Source organism: Pseudophryne corroboree, chromosome 1 (assembly GCF_028390025.1).
Source record: "Pseudophryne corroboree isolate aPseCor3 chromosome 1, aPseCor3.hap2, whole genome shotgun sequence".
NCBI lineage: Eukaryota > Metazoa > Chordata > Amphibia > Anura > Myobatrachidae > Pseudophryne > Pseudophryne corroboree.
In genome coordinates this window covers 514,862,844-514,888,474 of record NC_086444.1, presented here as the reverse complement: position 1 = coordinate 514,888,474, position 25,631 = coordinate 514,862,844, and the positions used below count along the sequence as shown (strand labels likewise).

Below are 25,631 nucleotides of genomic sequence, written 5' to 3'. Positions count from 1 at the left end.
CCATGTATGTTCCTGCACTCACATCGGTACTATAGACAACAGTAGGGTGCTCCCTAGTGGAAATCTCCCCAAGCAGGGTGGATCCACAATATTTAACCCAAAGTCCAACAATATGGAGGTGCACTCATCAGGTTCAAATAGTCAACGGTTCTGGTTTGTTCATAACAGCTTTATTGCAGTGTATATTCGGCTCAATTAGTCGACGTTTCGATCCTAATTCGCGGATCTTTCTCAAGACAAGCTTCGATTTTTATACAGTTTTTGAAAGCATCATACATTGATTACTACAAAAGACAAAAGACAATAGATAGAGTAATTCTCTTAAAGGAACAAACACAAAACATATATATATAGACTGCCACACTCCAACAGTATTTGGTTACAAGGGTCTCACAGACACCCATCGTGATTCGAATGTAATATCACACCTATGTCTATATTGGCCAAGCGTGCTCACCAGTCCCACGTCCAGAAAAATAAACACCAATGTGAACTAGGGCATTTCTCTTAAACGTATAATGGCTGTGGTAACAGGACAACATCCACTTACTCAGGGAATCAATGTCTCATGTTCAGACAATGAACGTGCTGCATGGATGGGTCAGACTTAGTACTAACAGGTTTCTGTAGGGGTAAATAGATATATACATATAGACATGCATACATATATGGATGCATATGTACACTCACATATATACACAACAGCATGTGTATGGCCACATATTCAATAAACTTCAATAAATCCCCTCATTCCAGTACCACCAGTGAGACAACTTAAACTGCAATACTTACTGGTGTGCTTACTTAGCCACACAACCTCCGAGCAACTCTGACAACATAGGAGATCACTGTAAGGACAGTTCACATAGTTCATCCTCCAATAGTCAAAATGATATAGATCTACCAACTACTCATGCTAATGTAATAGCAGTACTCACCCACTCTACAGGAGATGCTGACACCTTCTACAGCCACAACTGTAACTGGCAAAATGACAGGACTTTTATACCCCTTACCCCGGAAGTGCAGGGATGGCCTCAAATGCGTCCCCCTCCTCGATTTTCTTACCTATATAATTTCACCCCCTACATGCTTATTGCAGTGTGGATAAATGAACTAATAAGTTAGCAGTCAGGGCCATCCGCGCTGCTGAGTTCGACTCAGTGTGGTTAATTACTTTACAGCGCCGCTGGTGGAACGCATATGCGTTCCACAGCTCGATTTCCGGAAGTGCCTAGTTCATGCAAATAACTGTTAACGGTGGCCGCAATGGGCCAAACTGAAAACTCGTTTTCTTTCTACAGGCTCTATAAACATGAGGCTTATGTTACCAGGGGAACGTACAAGCTAATTCATTCTTCTGGCTCACCTTATAGAGCTCAATGATGGAAGGACAATTCAATGTCCATTGAGCATCTGGTGGAAAAACTTCTTTAACACATCTTATTGACTATGTACACTCTAATCGTGCACATTCATGCAATATTAGGGTTGGGGCAAGTGTGTTTACATATATCGGTCCACTGGTCAGTCTGTACTGGTGCTATCACTCTTGGCCAAATAATATCTCGATATCCATATAGACCGGAACTTTTAATGGAGTGTGGCAGTCATAATTAAACAGACTTAGTTAAACTAAACACTTATTTAAAAATATACATTTGTATATAGAAACATAGAGAATACATATATTAACAAAGGTCATAGCGACACAAGACGAAAGTTTTTGGATTTCACATCTAAATACTGTCTCACCTAAAGGCCTTAATGAGCACTCTGCGATGAATGTCTTTTTATGAATTTTCAGTTAAAGGCTATCTATCCAATAATTTCCACCATTAGGCAGAATACAGTGCCTTGTGATTTAGCAGATAGGATGTACCACTAAGGAGGTCATTGGCGACACAATATGGATTTACCTAAGCCGACATTAATAATTGTAGAATACATCAGATACCCTGATAGGGTTCATTTAGTTATCCTAGTGTAGCCTGAGTCCAATATTTTAAGTAGTTTCTTCTATTGTGATATGAAACTTGGGTATTTCGTCTTGTGTCGCTATGACCTTTGTTAATATATGTATTCTCTATGTTTCTATATACAAATGTATATTTTTAAATAAGTGTTTAGTTTAACTAAGTCTGTTTAATTATGACTGCCACACTCCATTAAAAGTTCCGGTCTATATGGATATCGAGATATTATTTGGCCAAGAGTGATAGCACCAGTACAGACTGACCAGTGGACCGATATATGTAAACACACTTGCCCCAACCCTAATATTGCATGAATGTGCACGATTAGAGTGTACATAGTCAATAAGATGTGTTAAAGAAGTTTTTCCACCAGATGCTCAATGGACATTGAATTGTCCTTCCATCATTGAGCTCTATAAGGTGAGCCAGAAGAATGAATTAGCTTGTACGTTCCCCTGGTAACATAAGCCTCATGTTTATAGAGCCTGTAGAAGGAAAACGAGTTTTCAGTTTGGCCCATTGCGGCCACCGTTAACAGTTATTTGCATGAACTAGGCACTTCCGGAAATCGAGCTGTGGAACGCATATGCGTTCCACCAGCGGCGCTGTAAAGTAATTAACCACACTGAGTCGAACTCAGCAGCGCGGATGGCCCTGACTGCTAACTTATTAGTTCATTTATCCACACTGCAATAAGCATGTAGGGGGTGAAATTATATAGGTAAGAAAATCGAGGAGGGGGACGCATTTGAGGCCATCCCTGCACTTCCGGGGTAAGGGGTATAAAAGTCCTGTCATTTTGCCAGTTACAGTTGTGGCTGTAGAAGGTGTCAGCATCTCCTGTAGAGTGGGTGAGTACTGCTATTACATTAGCATGAGTAGTTGGTAGATCTATATCATTTTGACTATTGGAGGATGAACTATGTGAACTGTCCTTACAGTGATCTCCTATGTTGTCAGAGTTGCTCGGAGGTTGTGTGGCTAAGTAAGCACACCAGTAAGTATTGCAGTTTAAGTTGTCTCACTGGTGGTACTGGAATGAGGGGATTTATTGAAGTTTATTGAATATGTGGCCATACACATGCTGTTGTGTATATATGTGAGTGTACATATGCATCCATATATGTATGCATGTCTATATGTATATATCTATTTACCCCTACAGAAACCTGTTAGTACTAAGTCTGACCCATCCATGCAGCACGTTCATTGTCTGAACATGAGACATTGATTCCCTGAGTAAGTGGATGTTGTCCTGTTACCACAGCCATTATACGTTTAAGAGAAATGCCCTAGTTCACATTGGTGTTTATTTTTCTGGACGTGGGACTGGTGAGCACGCTTGGCCAATATAGACATAGGTGTGATATTACATTCGAATCACGATGGGTGTCTGTGAGACCCTTGTAACCAAATACTGTTGGAGTGTGGCAGTCTATATATATATGTTTTGTGTTTGTTCCTTTAAGAGAATTACTCTATCTATTGTCTTTTGTCTTTGGTAGTAATCAATGTATGATGCTTTCAAAAACTGTATAAAAATCGAAGCTTGTCTTGAGAAAGATCCGCGAATTAGGATCGAAACGTCGACTAATTGAGCCGAATATACACTGCAATAAAGCTGTTATGAACAAACCAGAACCGTTGACTATTTGAACCTGATGAGTGCACCTCCATATTGTTGGACTTTGGGTTATATATATATATATATATATCTATCCATTGTGCTGGTGAAACTAATATAAACATGCATAGCAATAAAACACTAAAGTAAAAAGACAGAATTGTTACGGTGACAGTGGAAGAATTGTTTATTTTAAAATAGAAGTTTTGATATCTGTTCTACTGTGTTTATGTAACTGGAAATGTAACATTAGAACTCCAGAGCTTTGGATAAACATATACTTGAAATTAATTGCAATGTACCAAAAGAAAGGAAAAGCATTTGCTATTCATGTGTCTTTATTGTCCAGAAGGAATGGAAGAAGGAACTAAATAATCTCATAAATGTCAATAAAATCACAGTAGCTTTTTCATGTATATGAAGTTAAATGTGAATAATGATGGAAACACAATTTTATATTATCTATCTATCTATCTATCTATCTATCTATCTATCTATCTATCTATCTATCTATCTATCTATCTAACATTTCTAAGAGGTACATAGACACTATAAACTAAGAATAAACTGGTACAAATGGAGGGAACAGTACCATCTTAATTACATTGTATAAGCTAAAGGAAAGTGTAAGGAACATCAAGCTGCTACATCTGTGGTGAACACAAAGCGCAAAATGAAAATGGACTACACTGAGACAAGGTGAGCTTCCGCTGATGAGATAGAATTTAGGTTGTTAAGCTGGGAGACAGACTACTGGAGCATGGAGGACAATTCAAGAGGGGTCCTGAGGAAGTCCTGTCATTGTGTGTGGGAGGAGGTAACAAATAATTGGTGAACAACAAATCTTGTAACAAGTGAGAGATCTCTCTATCAATCAGTCAATTTTTATTTTCATAAACAATGAGAATAAAAAAGCAAACTTTACACACTAAGGGGCAGATGTATTAAGTCTTGGAGAGTGATAAAGTAGAGAGAGATAAACTACCAACCAACCAACCAGCTTTTGTCATTTTTCAAATACAGCTTGTGGCATGGCAATTAGGAGCTGATTGGCTGGTACTTTATCTCTCTCCATTGTATCACTTTCCAAGGCTTAGTACATCTCCCCCTTGAGCTAATATTGGACACATTTTTACACACCGCAGTTTAAACCCCTTTGGGAACTCACAGGCTGTACAGTAGGTATTGAATTTAAACTTTGGAAAAATGTCCTGCTCAACTAAGGAATTATTAATTTCTAACATAAAGTGTGTTTTCATGATGATGAAATACAAAATATATGTGAGAAGCCTATAAAATATCTATATAATTCTATGTATTTTCTTTTTATACACAAAGAACAAAACACAGCAAAAAGCAAGCATTGTCCTAATTATTTTGTCTGCAGTGAAAGTATGTTAGTTTCATTTAAGTTTCATGAGTGTTTTTATCTAAGAAAATTCTATAACGTATATATTTTATTCCGCTATATACTGTACATCCTTTAAATAAGCCTCAGAGCAGGGGTCAGGGAACTTTTTTTACCTTTTACCCCAAAATATATTTAGATACGCCGATGTTACCCCTTGATTTGAAAGGAAAGAAATCATATATTATTGTGCATATATACTGGTTGTCACTGTTTATATTGCATTTCTGAGATACTGTGTATGTGTGTGTGTGTGTGTGTGTGTGTGTGTATGTATGTATGTATGTATGTATGTATATATATATATATATATATATATATATATATATATATATATATTATTTATTTATTTTTATTATTTTCGCCAATTCTTTTTTGGCAATGAATGGGTTAATTAACACTTTCTCCCCAAAACACCAGAATGACTGTAAGAAAGATGGATGAGAGGCAAAGGGGGGCGGGGACACGACTTTTAGGAGACGGATGGTCACATCCTCACCTCAGTAATTTCAGTGGGAATTTCCCACTGTTATGTGGGCCACTGTCTAATCCTGCTGAACTCCATCAGCGGTCATCCACAGAACACTTCAAGTTCTGTGTGTGGGTTGGCGGGCCATGGGCGGGAGTACAGGACAGCGCAGGACGGGCGGGCATGAGGGAGTGCGGTGTTGATGTCAGCACATCACACCCCGGCCAGGAACGCAGCACAGGGTGGCCAGGAGGGAGCACTGTCTGACATCAGCACGTCCCATTGCGAGCCGGCCAGTGCTGGACAGAGCTGTGTCTCGGCAGATAGACCGTCCATTACCCCCAGGAATTTAAGTTTTACCCCATTTGGGGTAATTTACCTCTGTTCCTGACCACTGCAATAGAGTCCTATGTTGCAATCATTAACAATCTGTATTGTGGCGGATATTTTCATGCGGAATGAAAATATCTTCACTATGGGGCATATTCATCATGTTAATTATCTGGGGGGCAGGCGGCCCCTGAAATAAAATTTCTGACTCCCAGCAAGCACCAGAGCAATTCATCACTGCTCATGCGCAGTGATCAAAAATCAGCTGTTTCCACTAATCTTTTCCCCGCCACTTTCGTAGCAGTGAAGAGATTCGGCAGTGCTAGTACTAGTGTGCCTGCGTGAACCATAGTTAACCGCACAAAGCCCCGGCATCTGGCCAAAGGAGCCGGACAGGAGGGGAGGGATCCAGAAGGATCCCTGTTCGCAAGACAGGACTGCTTCCCATAGCAGACAGTGAATGCTCCCACAGTCAAGCTCTGAAAATATTGTATTTTCAGAGCTTGATGAATGAGGTTCCCATTCTAATGTATGGGGATGCCAGGTCAGATCGGGAGTGAAATGTAAGCAGGAGACATCTGCATTTGGGCTGTTTATTTTCACCTACTTTTGTAGAAATTAAGTGATGATGAATAGATCCCTATGTACTGCACTGTCCCTGCTGGTTACTTCCCTGTCATATTGGAGGAGTATTTCCAATGTGCATAATGTCAGATCACAGAGCCGGCTGCCAGGGGCGGATTTAGGAGTGAAGACACCTAGTGTTGGACTGGGGCGTGAGGGACCCACCGGGAAAACCCTGTGATAGGGGCACACTTTTGGGAGTGTGACCAGTCTGCAAAGGGGGTGCCTGATCATTGGTTTGCCTAATCATTACAAAGTGCATGATCTGGGCCCCTTGATAAATATATTTAGTAATTACTGCTAGTGCATGCATGATAATATACCAGATCAATAACAGAAATGCAATGTAGAGAATACACCATAGTCCTGTGCAGTATATAGTAATTTTAATTATAAGTCAAGTGCCCAGTCTGGAACTTGATCCCTGGAGGAGGAGGTGGGGCCCCTGTCAGTGGGGCCCTCCAGATGTTTTCCCTGTACCCCTGTGGGCCAGTCCAACCCTGAAGACGCCCCTAGGCACAACAGTAACGGTTGTCCTGCTCTAGCCTAATTGCATTATTTTCAGTGATTGGTTATAAGCTCTCATTTGATGATAGACAATTTAATAGAATAATAAAAGAGCCACTATGAAATTTCATTTTGCTTTTAATTACTGTATGTATACACATTCACTAAGTAGGACAGCTTATAAGGGCAGCATGTATATGCCCTTCCTATTTACACTCCATTCAAGATGGCATGTGGTACTGTACAGTGGAAATATTTTTACGTTACTGGTACATTTCGGGCTGACAGCACCAATACAAACATCCAAATGTTGCCCCAAAACAAGTGCCGCCCCTAGGCACATCCCTCACGTGCCTAATGGGAAATTCACCGCTGCCGGCTGGAGGCTGTGGGAGAGGGGTACTCACAGAGCGATATTCTAAGCAATCTGACTAGATTGCTTAGAATATAAGCAGTATCGCTCCGTGTGTAGCCCATACAGCGATAGCGATGTACAGCCCCGCACATCGCTATCGCTGGTGCTAGATTGGCCTGCCGTCCAGGCCAATCTAGCGGGTCACTCATTTCACCCACTGGGTGAAATGAGCGCCCCCCCCCCCCCCGTCTCCCCCCCGCACGCTCAGCACAGATCGCGCTGTGCTGAGTGGCGGGAGAGATGTGTGCTGAGCGGTTCGCTCAGCACACATCTCTCCCGCATTGGCCCGTGTATATGGGCCTTTAGCCTCCACAGGCATAAAGCAGGTTATGCCAATTTAAGATGGTGAAAACTGAAGAGGCCAAACTTTTCAGAGTTTAGCTCATATCGCTCAGATCGTACAGTAGTTTCCTTTGGTAATAATGGTACTGCAGTTTCTATATAATTTTACATAAAAAAATAACCTTGATAAAGATATAGAGATGTGTGCAGGAAGGAATGGCACTCCGGCAGCAGATGAGTGCATACACTACTTGAGTTTATGTGCTGCGATGGACAGCTGTTTCTTGCACCAAATAAACTGAAGTAGTTTGTGCATTGAAACTGTTTCCCCAGAATACTGTGTGCATTTGGCTCAGATTGCTGGACCGCTGATTTGTCACCAGCAATTCAGTCTGAGATCTTGCATGTGAAATTGCTGCAACGATTTTCAAGCTCAGTTCTTCATCCAGGACAGAAAAACGTGTAAACAGACTGGACAAACATTGATCCACATTACTGAGCCTAACAAACCATTGCATGTGTTGTAAATAATGAAAGTGGCAATAGCTCATTGATGTGCACAGCAAGTGTTAATTCACATCCTCAAGAGCAAGCCCTGTGTGACCCCTCCTCTCCAGGTGCGGGACCCCTCATACACACACAGTGCATGCCTATCTGCCAGATTAGCTCCAATTCATGTGCAGATGACTCGCTGGCAGGGCTGGGGGTCCCCGGGGCTGTATATAGAGGAGGGGGAGTACTCAGTCACCCAGGTACCACACCGTCCCGCTAGCAGCAGCACCCAGCCATGGCAGCAGGAAGCCTGTGCCCGGGCACCGGGGACACCGCAGCAGCAGGACAGCTGGACGACGAGGAGGAGATAGACATACTGGGGGATGAGGAGGAAGAGGAGGACGGCTGTGACTTCCAGCCGGGCTCCTCAGGCACGGAGATGGGAGAGATGTCCCCCACTGCCCCCGGCTGCCCAGAGAGCGGGGTGGGCGACCCGGAGTCCGGGGGGAAGGGCAGGAGGGCCCCGGTGAAGCCCCCGTACTCGTACATCGCGCTGATCACCATGGCCATCCTGCAGAGCCCGCACAGGAAGCTCACCCTCAGCGGCATCTGCCACTTCATCAGCAACAGGTTTCCCTACTACCGGGACAAGTTCCCGGCCTGGCAGAACTCCATCCGCCACAACCTCTCCCTCAATGACTGCTTCATCAAGGTGCCCCGGGAGCCCGGCAACCCCGGCAAGGGCAACTACTGGACCCTGGACCCGGCCTCGGAGGACATGTTTGACAACGGCAGCTTCCTCCGGCGCAGGAAGAGGTTCAAGAGGCATCACAGCCGCTACCTGAAGGACGGGCTCATGCTCTACCCCCCCGCACACTGCTACCGGGCGTACCGAGGCCGCCAGCCGCCGCCCCTCCTGCAGCTACCATGCGTGCCCCTGATGCCCGGGCACCCGCGGCTGCCATACCGGGACGGGACGGCGGAGAGGCTCTCCCAGGGACTGCACACTGAGCTCTCGGGCAAGGCTCAGCAGCTGGGCGGCAGTCCCCCAAGCCGGGTCTCTTTCAGCATAGACAGCATCATTAGGCAGCCTGAGCCGGAGATCCCCCTGCCAAACCTGCCCCAGACCTGGCCCTACAGCCCCCTCCTGCACCGGTCCCTGCTCCCCGCCGTGCTCACTGCCGGCCACCCCGTCCTGGCGTGCTATGGGGGCAGCGGCCAGTACTGTCACCTCCGCTTCCCCGGCACCCTGTGAGCTCTGCAGATGACCACGTTATTATCTATAGCGGACTCTGAGCCACTCACTGGCCGACTCCCAGAGATGGAAACCCCATCCTGCTGCTGCTTCCACTTATACTACTTGTAATCCGCACACTGGACTTACGTAAACTGTATTACTATAGTATTATTTTTATTATATTATTATTATTATTATTATTATTATTATTATTATTATTATTATTATTATTCACAGTATGTGATTTTCAACAGCAACTTTTGTACATTGATATAATCGCGCAGACGATAAATGGTTATTGTTAGCTCTGAATGGAGAAATCGTTTTATGAACGTTGTATGTGTAATTGTGCTGCTTACCCACTGTTTCCTCGTATTGTTTATATTGTGAATATTATGAATTGTAAATATTTAGGATATCAAACTATTTATTGTTATTGACCTGACTTGCAATATGTGTGGTTTTTCCATGCAAAAAATAAAACTTATTTAATTGTGGCAGTGATTTGTATCTTTGTACAGTGAAACATTCTCCAGTTGTTCGTATTGGATTTTTGAAACCTGAATTAGTTTATGTTCAGTAGTTTAGTGCACGTTGTATCTCTTTGGAGATTACTATTAATTGTATAGCACGGATAACATAACTGCGGCTATTATATTTATGGGACATACTTGATAAGAGAACATACACAGAAACTGCACATTAATATTCATGTTTATTTACTATTACATCTCATAGAATAGGAAACTAATATATAAATGCATATTAAGCACAGAGCAAAACTTTCCTAACGCAAACAATAGCTGTATTTACTCCAATTCCTCCACTGACAACAATCGTGAAAGCTTTTTGATGTTCTTATTTAAACGGACCATTAATCATTTATACTATATATAAACTCTGTATGTATTATAAAACGGAAGTAACACGGAGCAAACCTAGTATACAAATAAAAAATATAAAACAATGAAAAAAGCCCCACACAAATTATTTTTTGGGATTTTGATACATATTAGTCTTACCTGGACCTCAATATTAAATAGCTGTAATAGATGTTTTTTTTTTTTATTGCTTTTATATGCCCACTTAATTTTAGACATGCCCAAACAAACGACAGCTGCCACAATTTGTACATCGTTGTTTGTATGTTATGCAATCTTTAGAATATTTCGCTTAGAAATAAACGATAATTTTGAAACATATGGCCGCAAGAAAAGTTACCGGCAATTGTTGCATCAGATGATAAATGAAAAGGTGATTTACATTTAACCTTTATTTTGTACCATTACAAAGACAAACTTAAATAGAATGAATTCCTTTTCTTTCTACATATAAAACAACAACAACACTTGAGAAGTGACGGGGGTGCATTATAGCATTATAAGTACTGGATAACACATGGTGACTTTGGTGTTAATAAGATCTTAACAGACTTGATTAAAGCTGAAAGAAATTATGTTTTAACTAAAACGTTCAGGCGTATTTCCACCTACCATTGTGATAAGCCATAACCTTACCTGAACATTGGTTTATGCAATGTAAATACAATTTTAATATTTCTATTAACCAACAGTAAACCATATTTTTTATGATATGAAGTTCACTTACACAATTTAGCAATTTTACAGGAGACAAACCCGATCAGTGATTTCCTCACTGCAATATGGAGTCGGAAATAACAAGGAAAACACCAGCACTACTTCAGACTACAGAGAGGACTTGTCCCAATGTATAGCGTAAAATAAATAAACAAACAGATAAATAAATAAATGAATAAATAAATAAATATTCTCTCTCTCTCTCTCTCTCTCTCTCTCTCGCTCTCTCTCTCTCTCTCTCTCTCTCTCTCTCTCTCTCTCTCTCAACTTTCTTGTTTCCTAATAGCCTTCAGTAAAGGGAGCTATAATTCACATTTTATGACACTAATCCGGAAATATAACTCTACAATGAAAGGTAGCAACAGTGATTACAAGAAAGTATTTATTCCCTTTGTCATTTTTAAAACTATATTTTCTTTCCTCAGTGATTTGAAATGGATTTATTTGTATAACCTAGTTGTGGATCACCATATAGTACATTACACTATCAAATGAAAAATGCAAAAATTCGTAAGCATTTTTAGTAATTAAAATAATAATAAGAATTAAAATAAAAAAAAAGTAAATCTTTTTGTTGATACTTGCATAGAACCAGCTTTAGCGGCAATATTGTTTGAGCCGCACTGGGACCGTGTGTGACCGGTAGTTTTTGAATAATATCAGCAGGTTCGTAATGAGATTGAGGTCCCGCTTTGTGACACATCAGATATTGCTTTTTTCGTATTTAAGTCACTCTAATTTAGCTTGAGCTACATGCTTTGCCATTTTCCTGCTCAAAATCATTTATCTTCTGTCAACCACTAAATCTCTTGAAGACCACATCAAGCATTAATCAGAGCGTTATATATGGCTTGCACCATTCAGTTTTCTACCGTATCTCTTCTGACAAGTTTTCCAGATCTTGAAGTGAAGAAGCATAGCTATGCTTGCACTCTCATGTTTCAACTTGTGAATTTTGTTGCTCTATTCAGCAACAGTGTCGATATTGTCCTGAATATACTCAAACATCAACATGATATTTTTTTTCCTCAATTCTTTTCCCCGCTAATCTGCAATAAACTTCTCAGAGACAGCTGCTGCAAAGTCCCGCAGTCTCTTTAGGTTGTCCAAAAAGACTGCCGCTCTGTACATGCCCCATCTGCTTTGATATATATATATATATACATATATATATATATATATATATATATATATATATATATATACATTTTATATATACATATATACATATATATATATACACACACACACACACACACACACACACACACACACACACACACACACACACATATATACATATATATATATATATACATATATACATATACATATATATATATATATATATATATATCTATCTTCCTGTCACTTCCCTTTCTTGAATACTTCGTCTCCCTCACCCATATGCCCCTCAGTCTCCCAAATGGAGTTTTCATGGCGGAATATGTGAGGGTGCAGTATGAATTCAAGTGAGAGAAGTGCTGAGAAGGGCTATGTAAGTACAGTATATATAGATAACCAGATAGATATATGCAGGGCAGTCGAGAGCCGGGCTGGGCCCAGGTACTTTTCAATGGGCGTGGCCTAATCACAGGTGTGGTCATGTACCCTTAGAAAAAAATACTGAAAAAAATAGTATTTTAAGCACCTCCATGGCCACACTGCAGCCCAGTACACAGGAGAGTGTGCTGGGCTGAGGAGAAGAGCTGCAGCTGCTGCTGCCAGGTAAGGGGGAGGGGGCCTGGGACCCTACTGGGCCCTCACTGGTCCCCTCCATCAGACCTGGGCCCGGGTAATTTGTACCCTCTCTCGGCACTATTGGATATATGTATATATACACACACACACATTTTGCAAAGCTGTGTAACTGAATGAGGGGTGGAGAGTGGGCAGAGTTTCAGCTGGCTGCAGGGGGGAGATCCCTCTGTTCCTGATGTTTCAGCTGAAATAAGGATTTTCTTCATGTAACGCCATTCTGAGATGGCATTATATAAAGTAAACTCTTACACAATTTTTAACGTTTCCTGATGTTTTTTAAATATTAAAGAACAATTTAGAGCAATGGCTTGCAGTTGCTCTATACAGTGTGATATGTAGGAGTGGCAGGGTATTAATGGAGAAGATAGTTACCTTTTGTTCTCCGTTAGCCCTTTGCGAAATAGCAGGATACTTAAAGTTTAAATGAAAAAATGCTCATTTCTGCATGATTTCAGTAGAAATTTGCTTGCTGATTAGAGCCCTTGGTCTTGGGATGATACATGTTACATTTGTTTAAAACACAGGGGCCCATTTATCAAAAAATTATAAAACTTATTTCTTATGATAAATGGTGCTCCAGCCAATCAGCTCCAAACTGTCATTTTCAAACACATACAAGTTAGGAACTGATTGGCTGGAGCACCATTTATCATGCGCAACAAATTTTATCATTCACAAAGAGTATTCTCACTCATTGATTCATGAACCTCATAATGCCTAGAGCTGGCAATTCGCATTTATGCAAAAACATCTGTCTCTTTATAATGGACTTAAAAATTGTCACTTATTTTCACCAGTTTGGTGTTATCAATGTCCCTTTTCTTAGTTTTGCTGTAAATGTTCTGTTTGGAAATGCACAATTAAATGTGAGCTCTCTCACAGACAGTTTCATATATTTAAAACGCGTTGAAACACCTTAGTTGTGCACAGATAGACTCCAATTTATTATATTTGTGATTTCTTTACAGAACTGTTTGCTTTAGCTAATGTAGGTGCTTACTGACAAAATAATGAGCAAAAATCACAGTTCAAAGCTGGTAGAGAATAACACAAACAGACTCTCCCCTGTAATTGTAGCTAATGGTGCTTCTATCAAGAATTAAAATAAGCTTTGTGAATACTTAGGTAATTCATTATTCATGTATTTATTTTTTTATTTGTAATTAGTAAAAATAAAACAGTTTTACAGTATTTTTGTCACATTACTCAGTATTTCGTATACATCGTTGGTATATTCTTGTTCCATGCTATGCAACCCTTGTGATGCCTTACAAATAAATTGTTAAACAAATGACAATGGGGTGAATACATTCTATAATCATTGAATCTATATACTAAATCTATTATTTTCTTTTCCATTCTACAGACAAATTAAATATTTAAAATATTAATATGTTTTTATGTTAATATTAACAGTTATGTGTAATGTTTAGTGTTGCTGGAATTGAATTGTATGTTTTTGTTAATGTAGCACAGAGAGTGTGATTGTTAGGTCCTACAGTAGATGCAGCATTTCCATGCATTGTGTCAAAGAGGAATCACAGTGACAATTCTGAACTGAAACCCATTGTTAGGTCTTCTCACACTTATGTAACCAATTAACAGCAGGGAGAATGAATCTTTATACAGAATAGCAGAATTCCATAAGCAAAGACAGAAACATAAATACATTTGTTTTAAATGATAATACTTAATAACAGGTATTCATGGGCTGATTTTCACTTTAGCAGAGGGATCCCACTCTTGTTATCCCTGTTTTAGTGGGCACTATGCCAGGTTGTATATTTTTTTGTCTTGTTCAGATTTGTCGTACGTTGATCAATTGAGCTACAGTTTGTGCACTCAGGGTGTTTCAGCCTCAAACTTAGGTTTAAAGAAACATCACGTGATTATGTCAAATCTGCTATAATGTACACCTCTTTAGCCCCATACACACTAGTCGATATTGTGAACAATATCGCTCAGAAAGGGCTTTCTGAGCGATATTGTTCACAACATCGCCTAGTGTGTACACTCATTGGTGGTCATTCCGAGTTGATCGCAGCCACCAACTTTTTGTTGCTGCTGCGATCAATAGTCCACGCCTATGGGGGAGTGTATTTTAGCTTAGTAGGGCTGCGATCGCTTGTGCAGCCGTGCTAAGCTAAAAAAATTTCAAGCAAAAAAAGGCTAGCCCTGGACATACTTACCCTGTGCGACGATCTCTGCGATGCTGGATCCGGCTTTGACGTCAGACATCCGCCCTCCGTTCTTCTGGACACGCCTGCGTTTTACTCACCACTCCCCGAAAACGGCTCCAAACGGTCCGGATCCGCCCTGGAACGCCTTCTTCCTGTCAATCTTCTTTGCGGCTCTGCGAACGCTACCTTTGTAAGTCGCGACGTAACCCGGCAACCCCTGTCGCCGGGCAACATCGCACATGCACACTGCGGCCACCACACATGTGCATTCCGCACCCATTTGCACCGCAGCGATAAACCTCTGCGTGCGAATGGGTCGGAATGACCCCCATTATCGTTAACGATGTGTGCTCCCGTGCGTCGTTAATGATCCCCTCCCTCATCTGAACATGTACAGACGAGGGAGGTCCTCGTTAATGACAGATCTGCAGCATGGCCATCGTTCCTCCTGCCGCAATCCTCCCCGCCGTCGCTCCCTTCCCTGCTGGCATCGCCAAGTGTGCACTTGCCGATGCCGGTACCCCATTGAGTCCCTGCCGCCACCAATATCGGCATCGATGGGGGCTCGGCTAGTGTGTATGGGGCTTTGGTACTGTAGCTTCATGTTTGGGGAGATTGCAATTTTTCTAAATTGCCATCTAGTGTCCTGTCTTACTATTGCAATTGTGTATGGTGCAGCAATGCTTCACACCAAGATCAAGGGGTAACACAAGATTCAAGGAGGGGGTTTCCAAATATTTGATTTTAGAGCAAGTGGAGGGCATAATTACCATACAACAAGCTACATTCTGCATCATACAAAGACACACAGTGAATGTGTGTGCGTACATGTGGTAGGATCTATAGATTGTGAAAGTCCACTAGGGCATGGACTGATGTGAATGACCTAATATTCTCTGTAAAGTGATGCAGAATATGTGTGCGCTATATCAATAACTGTTAATAAATAAATAACTGGTAATAAATAAGTAATAAATAAAATAATTATACAGTGCAAGCAATATCAGAAGGCATTAGATGCAATGGTAGCGCTAGTCCAGCTGAGCTGACTATATTTGTTCCATATATAGAAGAAAGGGGCGACTGGGCACTGGTGTGTGATAGGCTGTTGCTGATATTGAATATATTGAGAAAAAAACCAAAAGCGGACAATTAAACTATAGGAAAGAGAGATACAATCTTTCGATAGTAGTCCTTATTGGTGGTGCGCCCCGAGCTAGGGAGTACAAGTACTGGCAATGGGAGAGAGAGAAAGCTCTTGTGTGGGCGCACTCTTGGAAAGAAAGAAATAATTTTTCAGTTAGAGAAAGATAATGTTAAAACATATATTTATTAATCACTTATAAATTAAAACAAAATACCCTTCTATGATCCAATGAATACACAAGAATTTATAAGTATGCAAAAGAATGTACAAAAATATTAAAATGTTCTGGTCATTAAATCGTGAGAGAGAGATTAGAAAGGTTGCAGACACTGGATAGTCTGACAGCCGTTTCTCCTGACCAGTACAGTTGTTCTGTATTAATGGGACCCAGAGAGGAGGTCAGTGTACATATTTTAGCATAGAAAGACCACTGAATTAGGTCAATTACTATGTACTTTACTGATTACCATTGGCGCCGATAGGCATGCATACAGAATGTATGTCAAAAAGGTCCTAATGAGGAAAAGGATATGAGAAGAAAGAGCAGAAATAGATACAATTAGTGGTGATACTGCTGTTGGTGTCCACCCTTCAGGGGGAGGGGAATAGTTCCTGTCCTACAACACCGGGTATTCCCAGGGAGTCTCCCCTCCCGGTACTGACCCAGCCCAACGCTGTTTAGCTTCCAAGATCGGACGAGATCGGGCATGGGCAGCGTGGTATGATAGTAGGGAGGATATCTGCCAATGAGAGTGCACCTATGTATGAAAATGAAGAGTAACAGAAAAGATAGAATGTGTAGTGCGTGGATCTACTTTCCACGTTAGGAAGGGTAGAACAGCTGTCACTCAGTGGCGCCGTGTACCCTGGATCGGGGATGAGAGTCCACTAGATGATAGGCAGATAGGAAAGAAAAGTAGGATTAAAGATAGAAAAATGTAAGGTTAATTGACCGTTATAATATTAAGGGAACCCATGTCCAATAACGGGATAAGTGGGTCAAAAGGAGTTAATAATCAGGATGCAAAATGACTATACATTCTTAGTATGCACATACCCTGAGTATATGGCTGAAAAAAATCTAAAATCATTATAGGTAAGAAAAAGTGCTTCTGAAAAATGCTGTGTACAATAGGTTTGAGTCAAATTCAGTGGATAGGTAATGCCAGCTAGCCCAACACACACATTGAATAGGACATACTGTCTAAGTCAGATATAGACATGCAGTATACCAAAGGTGAAATCACCCTATAGTTACTCAGGTAAATGAATTGGGTTTATGCACACAAGGAACTTGTTTTGTTATTTTGTGTGTGTGTGACTGTCTCCTCTGACCTATACTGTGCATGCAATGAAGAAATTAAATAAGTGCCTATAACACAAAAACAGCACAGTAATAGCTTATACTGAAAGTAGAAACCTATATACACATAGGGTCAACCATGCAATGATTGATATATAAAGATAAGAGCCAATATACTCAGAGAGTCAAAATGTAGTAAGTGGATGGTAACCAGTGAAGCCTCCATGGGAAGGTCCCGCTGTAGAGTCCGTAGAAAACGCATTTCGCCCGTGGGCTTGTTCACTTCCGGGATCTCACAGCATATTGTGCATGAATGATTTAAAAACCCTGTAGGTGCATATAGCAGCCAATCGGCTTAGACATTCAATTAGCCATGTGGACGGGAATAGGGTGATTGACAGCGCCCGTAACCAATAGAGGGGTATGTGTGGCGCGTCAGTGTAGTGGGGATACGCCTCTCTGGTGGGCGGATTACAGAGCGTAATGACGCTATGGGGGTGTGTGTGCGCTACAAATGGACAGGGGACGGCGCGTCAGCTGGGAAAATCAGGTGGCGCCATGTTGGAGAAGGGGAAATGCCCGGTTTAATTATGCCGTGCGATATGCGGGTAGAAATGAGCAGAGATTGGATGATCCAATCTCTGCTCATTTCTACCCGCATATCGCACGGCATAATTAAACCGGGCATTTCCCCTTCTCCAACATGGCGCCACCTGATTTTCCCAGCTGACGCGCCGTCCCCTGTCCATTTGTAGCGCACACACACCCCCATAGCGTCATTACGCTCTGTAATCCGCCCACCAGAGAGGCGTATCCCCACTACACTGACGCGCCACACATACCCCTCTATTGGTTACGGGCGCTGTCAATCACCCTATTCCCGTCCACATGGCTAATTGAATGTCTAAGCCGATTGGCTGCTATATGCACCTACAGGGTTTTTAAATAATTCATGCACAATATGCTGTGAGATCCCGGAAGTGAACAAGCCCACGGGCGAAACGCGTTTTCTACGGACTCTACAGCGGGACCTTCCCATGGAGGCTTCACTGGTTACCATCCACTTACTACATTTTGACTCTCTGAGTATATTGGCTCTTATCTTTATAAATCAATCATTGCATGGTTGACCATATGTGTATATAGGTTTCTACTTTCAGTATAAGCTATTACTGTGCTGTTTTTGTGTTATAGGCACTTATTTAATTTCTTCATTGCATGCACAGTATAGGTCAGAGGAGACAGTCACACACACACACACACACACACACACACACACACACACACACACACACACACACACACACACACACACACACACACACAATAACAAAACAAGTTCCTTGTGTGCATAAACCCAATTCATTTACCTGAGTAACTATAGGGTGATTTCACCTTTGGTATACTGCATGTCTATATCTGACTTAGACAGTATGTCCTATTCAATGTGTGTGTTGGGCTAGCTGGCATTACCTATCCACTGAATTTGACTCAAACCTATTGTACACAGCATTTTTTAGAAGCACTTTTTCTTACCTATAATGATTTTAGGTTTTTTTCAGCCATATACTCAGGGTATGTGCATACTAAGAATGTATAGTCATTTTGCATCCTGATTATTAACTCCTTTTGACCCACTTATCCCGTTATTGGACATTGGTTCCCTTAATATTATAACGGTCAATTAACCTTACATTTTTCTATCTTTAATCCTACTTTTCTTTCCTATCTGCCTATCATCTAGTGGACTCTCATCCCCGATCCAGGGTACACGGCGCCACTGAGTGACAGCTGTTCTACCCTTCCTAACGTGGAAAGTAAATCCACGCACAACACATTCTATCTTTTCTGTTACTCTTCATTTTCATACATAGGTGCACTCTCATTGGCAGATATCCTCCCTACTATCATACCACGCTGCCCATGCCCGATCTCGTCCGATCTTGGAAGCTAAACAGCATTGGGCTGGGTCAGTACCGGGAGGGGAGACTCCCTGGGAATACCCGGTGTTGTAGGACAGGAACTATTCCCCTTCCCCTGAAGGGTGGACACCAACAGCAGTATCACCACTAATTGTATCTATTTCTGCTCTTTCTTCTCATATCCTTTTCCTCATTAGGACCTTTTTGACATACATTCTGTATGCATGCCTATCGGCGCCAATGGTAATCAGTAAAGTACATAGTAATTGACCTAATTCAGTGGTCTTTCTATGCTAAAATATGTACACTGACCTCCTCTCTGGGTCCCATTAATACAGAACAACTGTACTGGTCAGGAGAAACGGCTGTCAGACTATCCAGTGTCTGCAACCTTTCTAATCTCTCTCTCACGATTTAATGACCAGAACATTTTAATATTTTTGTACATTCTTTTGCATACTTATAAATTCTTGTGTATTCATTGGATCATAGAAGGGTATTTTGTTTTAATTTATAAGTGATTAATAAATATATGTTTTAACATTATCTTTCTCTAATTGAAAAATTCTTTCTACTGTATATTTGTTCCATATGTGGACACCACTTTACAATTCAGGTTCCTTGCATTAGCGCAAGCATGGTAATCTGAAGGAGCGACAGATGAACCAAGCACCAACAATATATTATCTATCTATCTATCTATCTATCTATCTATCTATCTATCTATCTATCTATCTATCTATCTATCTGTCTACCTCACAGAGTGCATGGACTTGGGCAGTCACTGGCAGTCCTCCTCCCTTCATTTTTAATATGGTGCCGGCCGTCAGCCAATCAGAGCTCGTGGACCGGCAGTGGTGGCACCTGATTGGCTGCTGGACCGCGAGTTTTGATTGGCTCACTTACCGGCACCATATTTTAAATGCCCGCCGCCGCTGGAGACTCTGTCACCCTCACCGCAGCCACTCTCTGGACTTCACAGGTGAGGCGCGCGCTGCGCTCTCCTCCCCTTCCGTCCCTCATACAGGAGGAGCAGCACCGGCGGCAGTAGAAGAAGCCAGCAAGAGTTAGCACTGTGTGGGGCACTGTATCAGACACTGCAGGGGAACATTTTATCTGGCGCTGCGGGGGGCATTTTATATGGCGCTGCGGGGGGAATTGTATCTGGCACTGTTGGTGGGCATTATTTGTGTATCTGGCACTGCTGCGGGCATCATTTGTGTATCTGGCACTGCTGGGAGGCATTTTTTGTATATATGGCACTGCTGAGGGGCATTATTTGTGTATCTGGCACTGCTGGGAGGCATTGTTTGTATATATGGCACTGCTGAGGGGCATTATTTGTGTATCTGGCACTGCTGAGGGGCATTATTTGTGTATCTGGCACTACGCGCGGGGGCATTACGTGTAGTTGTGAGGCCACACCCACTTTTGTGAGGCCACACCCACTTTTGCAGGAACGCACACGCATTGGGGGGAGGGGGTAGCTCCTTCAGAGGTTTTATTTTCCGAAAGTAGCTCACACCCCAATTAAGGTTGGAGACCACTAGACAGACAGATAGATAGATAGATAGATAGATAGATAGATAGATAGATAGATAGATAGATAGATATACTAGCTGAATACCCGTGCTTTGCTATGGAATTTCAAGGATAATCAGAAAGAAATGAAAAGCGCTGGTATTTAAGCAAATTTAATACTTCTTTTAAAATAGACTCACTTGTAGTAGGATGTTGTTCAGAACTGCTAGCATCAAAGTGCCCTACCATGAAACTGCCCGAGAACACACCAGAACAGTAAATGGATTTTATTGTAAGGGAATCTGTAGTCTATTGTGTCTTATTTTCTGGACAACAGGATATGCCTAAAGTTAACTGGTTAGTTTATCACAGAAGATCAGCAATTAGACTTACAACAGGACATGCTCCGCCCACCGCTGCCAATCTTTGTCAGGCCGCACCTCCGGGCGGGCCTTCCCCAGATTGATGCTGTCAAAAGGCTGGCACTGAGGAGAATAATCCACCTCCTTCTCTGCCCCGTCCTGCCTCTGATGCTGCCCTGCTCAGTGCTGTAAATGCTGGGATAACAGGCCAAGCTCTGCCGCTGTATGTTAAAATAAGGTTTGCAAGGATAGGCTGACTCTATTCCAAAGAGCCTTAAGTCTACTTGCTTAGCTTCTTGCTCTCCTGAGGGTTCCTCCTTTGAGGTAAAGGGATAAATATTTTTGCACAACACTTAGGGTCACTGGGAGAGCTGTCGTTAACCTTTACACAGCAGATATGCAGTTGCTGACTATCAAGCTTTCCTTTAATGCATTTAAGAGTCAAAATATCTATGTCTCCTCTCCTCCTATTGCTCTCTGAGAGGTACGGCAATGTTTAGTTCAATTGACAGGTTAACCTATGATAATTGAGACACTATCTCTCCTGACTGGAAATAGGTTGGTTAGGTACTTATATCTGAAATCAATATAAATAATAGGCAAATACCATTGACTCATCACAAAATCTCCTGAACCATAAGGCTGGACTTCCTTGCCAGTAGCAGTTGCAAAGCAGTCCATTATTCAAATAGTGGAGCCACACCCAGCGATGTTTGACAGTGTTTAGGGGTAGCAGTTGATGTGGCTCCCCTATTGTTAGGATCTCCTGCTCTGTGCTGCCACGTCGCCATGGCAACCGGGAGGCAAGTGTTAGCGAAGTAACCTGAGCGCAGCTGATACTCCGGTCCGGGTTTTTAATGTGTAGTGGTTACAGGCTCTGTGCACGGCAGGGAATCCGGCGCTGGTTTTGTGCTCACAGTCTGTGAGGTCTGAGTGGGGCGTGGACAGCACCTGCTATATAAACCATCCTCTCAGGCTAGGCAAATGCTGCTGAATCTTTGTTTGTTAGTCAGTTCCAGAGAGTTAGCTAGTATTGTGTGACTTTGTATTTACTTGTTGCTTACTGCGAATAGGCCTTGGGATTCGGTACTTCATTCTGCCAATCCGGACCTAGCAGTAAGACTGGAGTCAGTTGTTTGACCTGCTGGGGTTCTTTTGCTATTCTGTGAACCCAGCAGGTTTGTGGCTGTACTCTCAGACCTGCTTGCTTAATCCTCCCTCACTGTGCAGGGCGTCCAGGTGTCAGTTTAGTGGCAGTAAGCTGAACCTGTGCCCTGCAAGTGGGGGTTAGGATTGTGGATACTCTCCTTGTGTCTATATTTCTATCTCTGACCAAGGAGTTTATTCCCACACCCGTTGGTAACCCTTTGGGGTTTTTTCTGTTGCTCTTAGCAACATCATTTCAGGTGCTCCACATGTTAAATCACTACACATCGCTTCATTGTCCGCTCTATTCCATCTGAGCATTCCTGACACTAGGGAGACACCCAATTCCTGAGCCTTTGGGCTTCTCCGTTCACTTTGTGTTTATTAGTTATTCCATCACCTCCTGTGTATGTTATGTTATACTGTCTGTGAGTTCGTTTGCTTCGCTTCCCTCTCTGTTCATACACCGGTATACTCCTGTTAGCACTAATGTGCGTAACATATTCAGCAGCCCTACTCCTGTTGAAATTTTGTGGGAATATGGAGCATACCCCTCAAAATACTTTGCAACAGGTGGTCGATCAGGTGCAGGTCCTGACTCGACAATTTAATGAGATGTCCATTAAAATGAACACCCCGCAGGCCGCTAGCGGAGCTCCCGCAGCAGCAGCGGCAAGTTCAGGGGTTAAGGAGCCGAAAGTAAATCTCCCATATCGTTTTTCTGGAGATCGCTCGCAGTTCTTTTGTTTTAAGGAGAGCTGTAAGCTATATTTCAGGCTTAGGCCCCAGTCTTCTGGGTCGGAGATTCACCGGGTGGGCATGGTGATTTCCTTGCTACAAGGAGACCCACAGGTCTGGGCATATGGGTTACAGCCTGACTGTCCGTCGCTTATAAGTGTTGATGCTTTTTTTACGGCACTGGGCATTTTGTATGATGACCCTGACAAGATGGCTTCAGCCGAGGCTCAGATTACTGTTCTTAAGCAAGGGCGACGGCCAGCTGAGGTTTATAGTACGGAGTTTCGGAGGTTGGCTCATGATACCCAGTGGAATGACCCAGCCCTGAGAAACCAGTACCGAAGAGGCCTTTCTGACCAGATAAAGGACCAACTGGTACAATATCCCTCGCCTGATAGCTTAGATCAGCTCATTCAGTTAACCATCCGGGTGGATAGACGGCTGAGAGAGCGTAGGCTTGAAAGGGAGACCACAGTTTCCTTTTTTCCCAAGGGAACCTCAGACTCTGAGGAATATTCCGAGGAGCCTATGCAGATTGGGGCTACCCGCCTCTCCTCGCGTGAGAAGACGCGGAGGAGACAGCAGGGTTTGTGTTTGTACTGTGGGAATAAAGGTCATGTTGTAGTATCATGCCCAGAAAAACCGGAAAACTTCAGGGCCTGAGGGTGATGGGAAATATCCTGTCAGGCCAGAAGTCAGAATTTCCTAAAAAGACTTTTCTCATTCCGGTGACTTTGGAGATCCTCGGTCAAACTGTCAAGACTGAGGCCTTTGTTGACAGTGGGGCCGATGGGGTTTTCATGGACCGTCAATTCGCCCTGGAACACTCTGTTCCCTCAGTACCTTTGGCATCAGAGATTGAGATCTGTGGGTTAAACGGGGAACCATTGTCCCAGGGTAAAATTACCTCCTGTACCAGCCAAATTCCTTTGTTTATTGGAGCCATACACTCTGAAAAATTGTCTTTTTATGTAACTGTCTGTTCTTTTGCCCCATTGGTTTTGGGGTTACCCTGGTTAAGGGCCCATAACCCTCAATTTGACTGGGTCTCTGGGGAGATTCTTAGTTGGGGTAGTGATTGTTTCAGGAGTTGCTTGAGCCTTCCAGTCAGGCTCTCGCAGCTAAGTTTGCCAGGATTGCCAGGATGTTATGCAGATTTTGCGGATGTGTTCTCCAAAAAAGTTGCGGAGGTACTACCTCCCCATCGCCCCTATGACTGTGCCATTGATTTGTTGCCGGATGCTAAGCTTCCCAAGAGCAGGTTGTACTCCCTGTCACGTCCTGAGACTCAGGCTATGGCAGAGTACATTCAGGAGAACTTGGCTAAGGGATTTATCAGACCCTCACAGTCCCCAGTTGGGTCGGGGTTCTTTTTCGTGGGTAAAAAGGACGGTTCGTTGCGACCCTGCATCGACTTCAGGGAATTGAACAGTATCACGATTAAAAACTCGTACCCACTGCCTCTCATTTCGGTTTTGTTTGACCAGCTTCGTACTGCCACCATTTTTTCTAAGATTGACCTACGCGGAGCTTACAATCTAATCCGAATAAGAGAGGGGGATGAATGGAAGACTGCCTTTAATACCCACTCAGGGCATTATGAATATTTGGTGATGCCTTTTGGGCTCTCTAATGCCCCGGCAGTCTTCCAGGAATTCATGAACGATGTGCTCAGGGAATATTTGGATAGATTCTTAGTTGTTTATCTAGATGACATCCTAATCTTCTCTCATTCCCTGGAGGAATATCGGAAGCATGTACGCTTAGTCCTCCAGAAACTCAGAGACCATCAGCTTGGGGCAAAGCTGGAGAAGTGCGAGTTTGAAGTCCAGCAAATCGCATTTCTAGGGTATATTATCTCCTCAGCAGGTTTCCAAATGGAGGGTTTAAGGTACAGGCAGTCCTCGATTGGGTGCAGCCCACTAATTTGAAGGCGCTTCAGCGTTTTCTGGGCTTTGCGAATTTTTATAGAGGGTTTATCGCTGGATTTTCGTCTATAGTGGTCCCCTTGGTGGCACTCACTAAGAAAGGGGCGGATGTTGCTCACTGGTCTTGTGAGGCCAAAGCGGCCTTTGCCCGTCTCAAAAGGGCATTTGTCTCGGCCAAGGTGCTGCGACACCCAGATCCAGAGCGTCCTTTTGTGGTAGAAGTGGATGCCTCTGAGATAGGTATTGGGGCAGTGCTCTCTCAGATGGGGGTGTCTGATAATCGCCTTCATCCCTGTGCTTACTTTTCCCGTAAATTTTCGTCTGCCGAGATGAATTATGATGTGGGTAACCGGGAATTGTTGGCTATAAAGGATGCACTCGGGGAGTGGAGACACTGGCTTGAGGGGGCTAAGTTTGTGGTCTCAATTCTCACCGACCATAAGAATCTGGCATATTTAGAGTCAGCGAAGCGGCTCAATGCCAGGCAGGCACGATGGGCTTTGTTTTTTGCTCGCTTTAATTTTTTGATAACATATCGCCCTGGGTCAAAAAACATCAAGGCTGATGCGCTCTCGCAGAGTTTTGCTCCAGTTCAAGAGACCACCGAGGAGCCATTGCCCATTGTGTCCCCATCATGTATTAAAGTGGGCATTACCCAGGA

The 25,631-nt window shown here is 42.7% G+C and overlaps 1 protein-coding gene, 1 long non-coding RNA gene and 2 pseudogenes across 2 annotated transcripts; 2 read left to right on the top strand and 2 right to left on the bottom strand.

The window, feature by feature from the left end:
* Nucleotides 1–148: 148 nt before the first annotated feature.
* Nucleotides 149–1,004, bottom strand: LOC134911702 (uncharacterized). The gene is made up of 2 exons (XR_010176807.1): nt 793–1,004; nt 149–624 (listed from the first exon to the last, which is right to left on the bottom strand). It is a non-coding gene; the product is annotated as an uncharacterized LOC134911702 (long non-coding RNA).
* Nucleotides 1,005–8,422: 7,418 nt separating this feature from the next.
* Nucleotides 8,423–9,382, top strand: LOC134996263 (forkhead box protein D5-B-like). The gene has a single exon (XM_063951178.1). The coding sequence runs from the start codon at nt 8,423–8,425 to the stop codon at nt 9,380–9,382; it is 960 nt and encodes a 319-aa protein (XP_063807248.1).
* Nucleotides 9,383–16,664: 7,282 nt separating this feature from the next.
* On the bottom strand, nt 16,665–16,783 carry LOC134935808 (5S ribosomal RNA; annotated as a pseudogene).
* Nucleotides 16,784–19,252: 2,469 nt separating this feature from the next.
* On the top strand, nt 19,253–19,371 carry LOC134942057 (5S ribosomal RNA; annotated as a pseudogene).
* Nucleotides 19,372–25,631: the final 6,260 nt, after the last annotated feature.

Coding starts and splice junctions, on each gene's coding strand:
- LOC134996263 (XM_063951178.1), top strand. CDS start 8,423: ATGGCAGCAGGAAGCCTGTGCCCGGGCACCGGGGACACCGCAGCAGCA.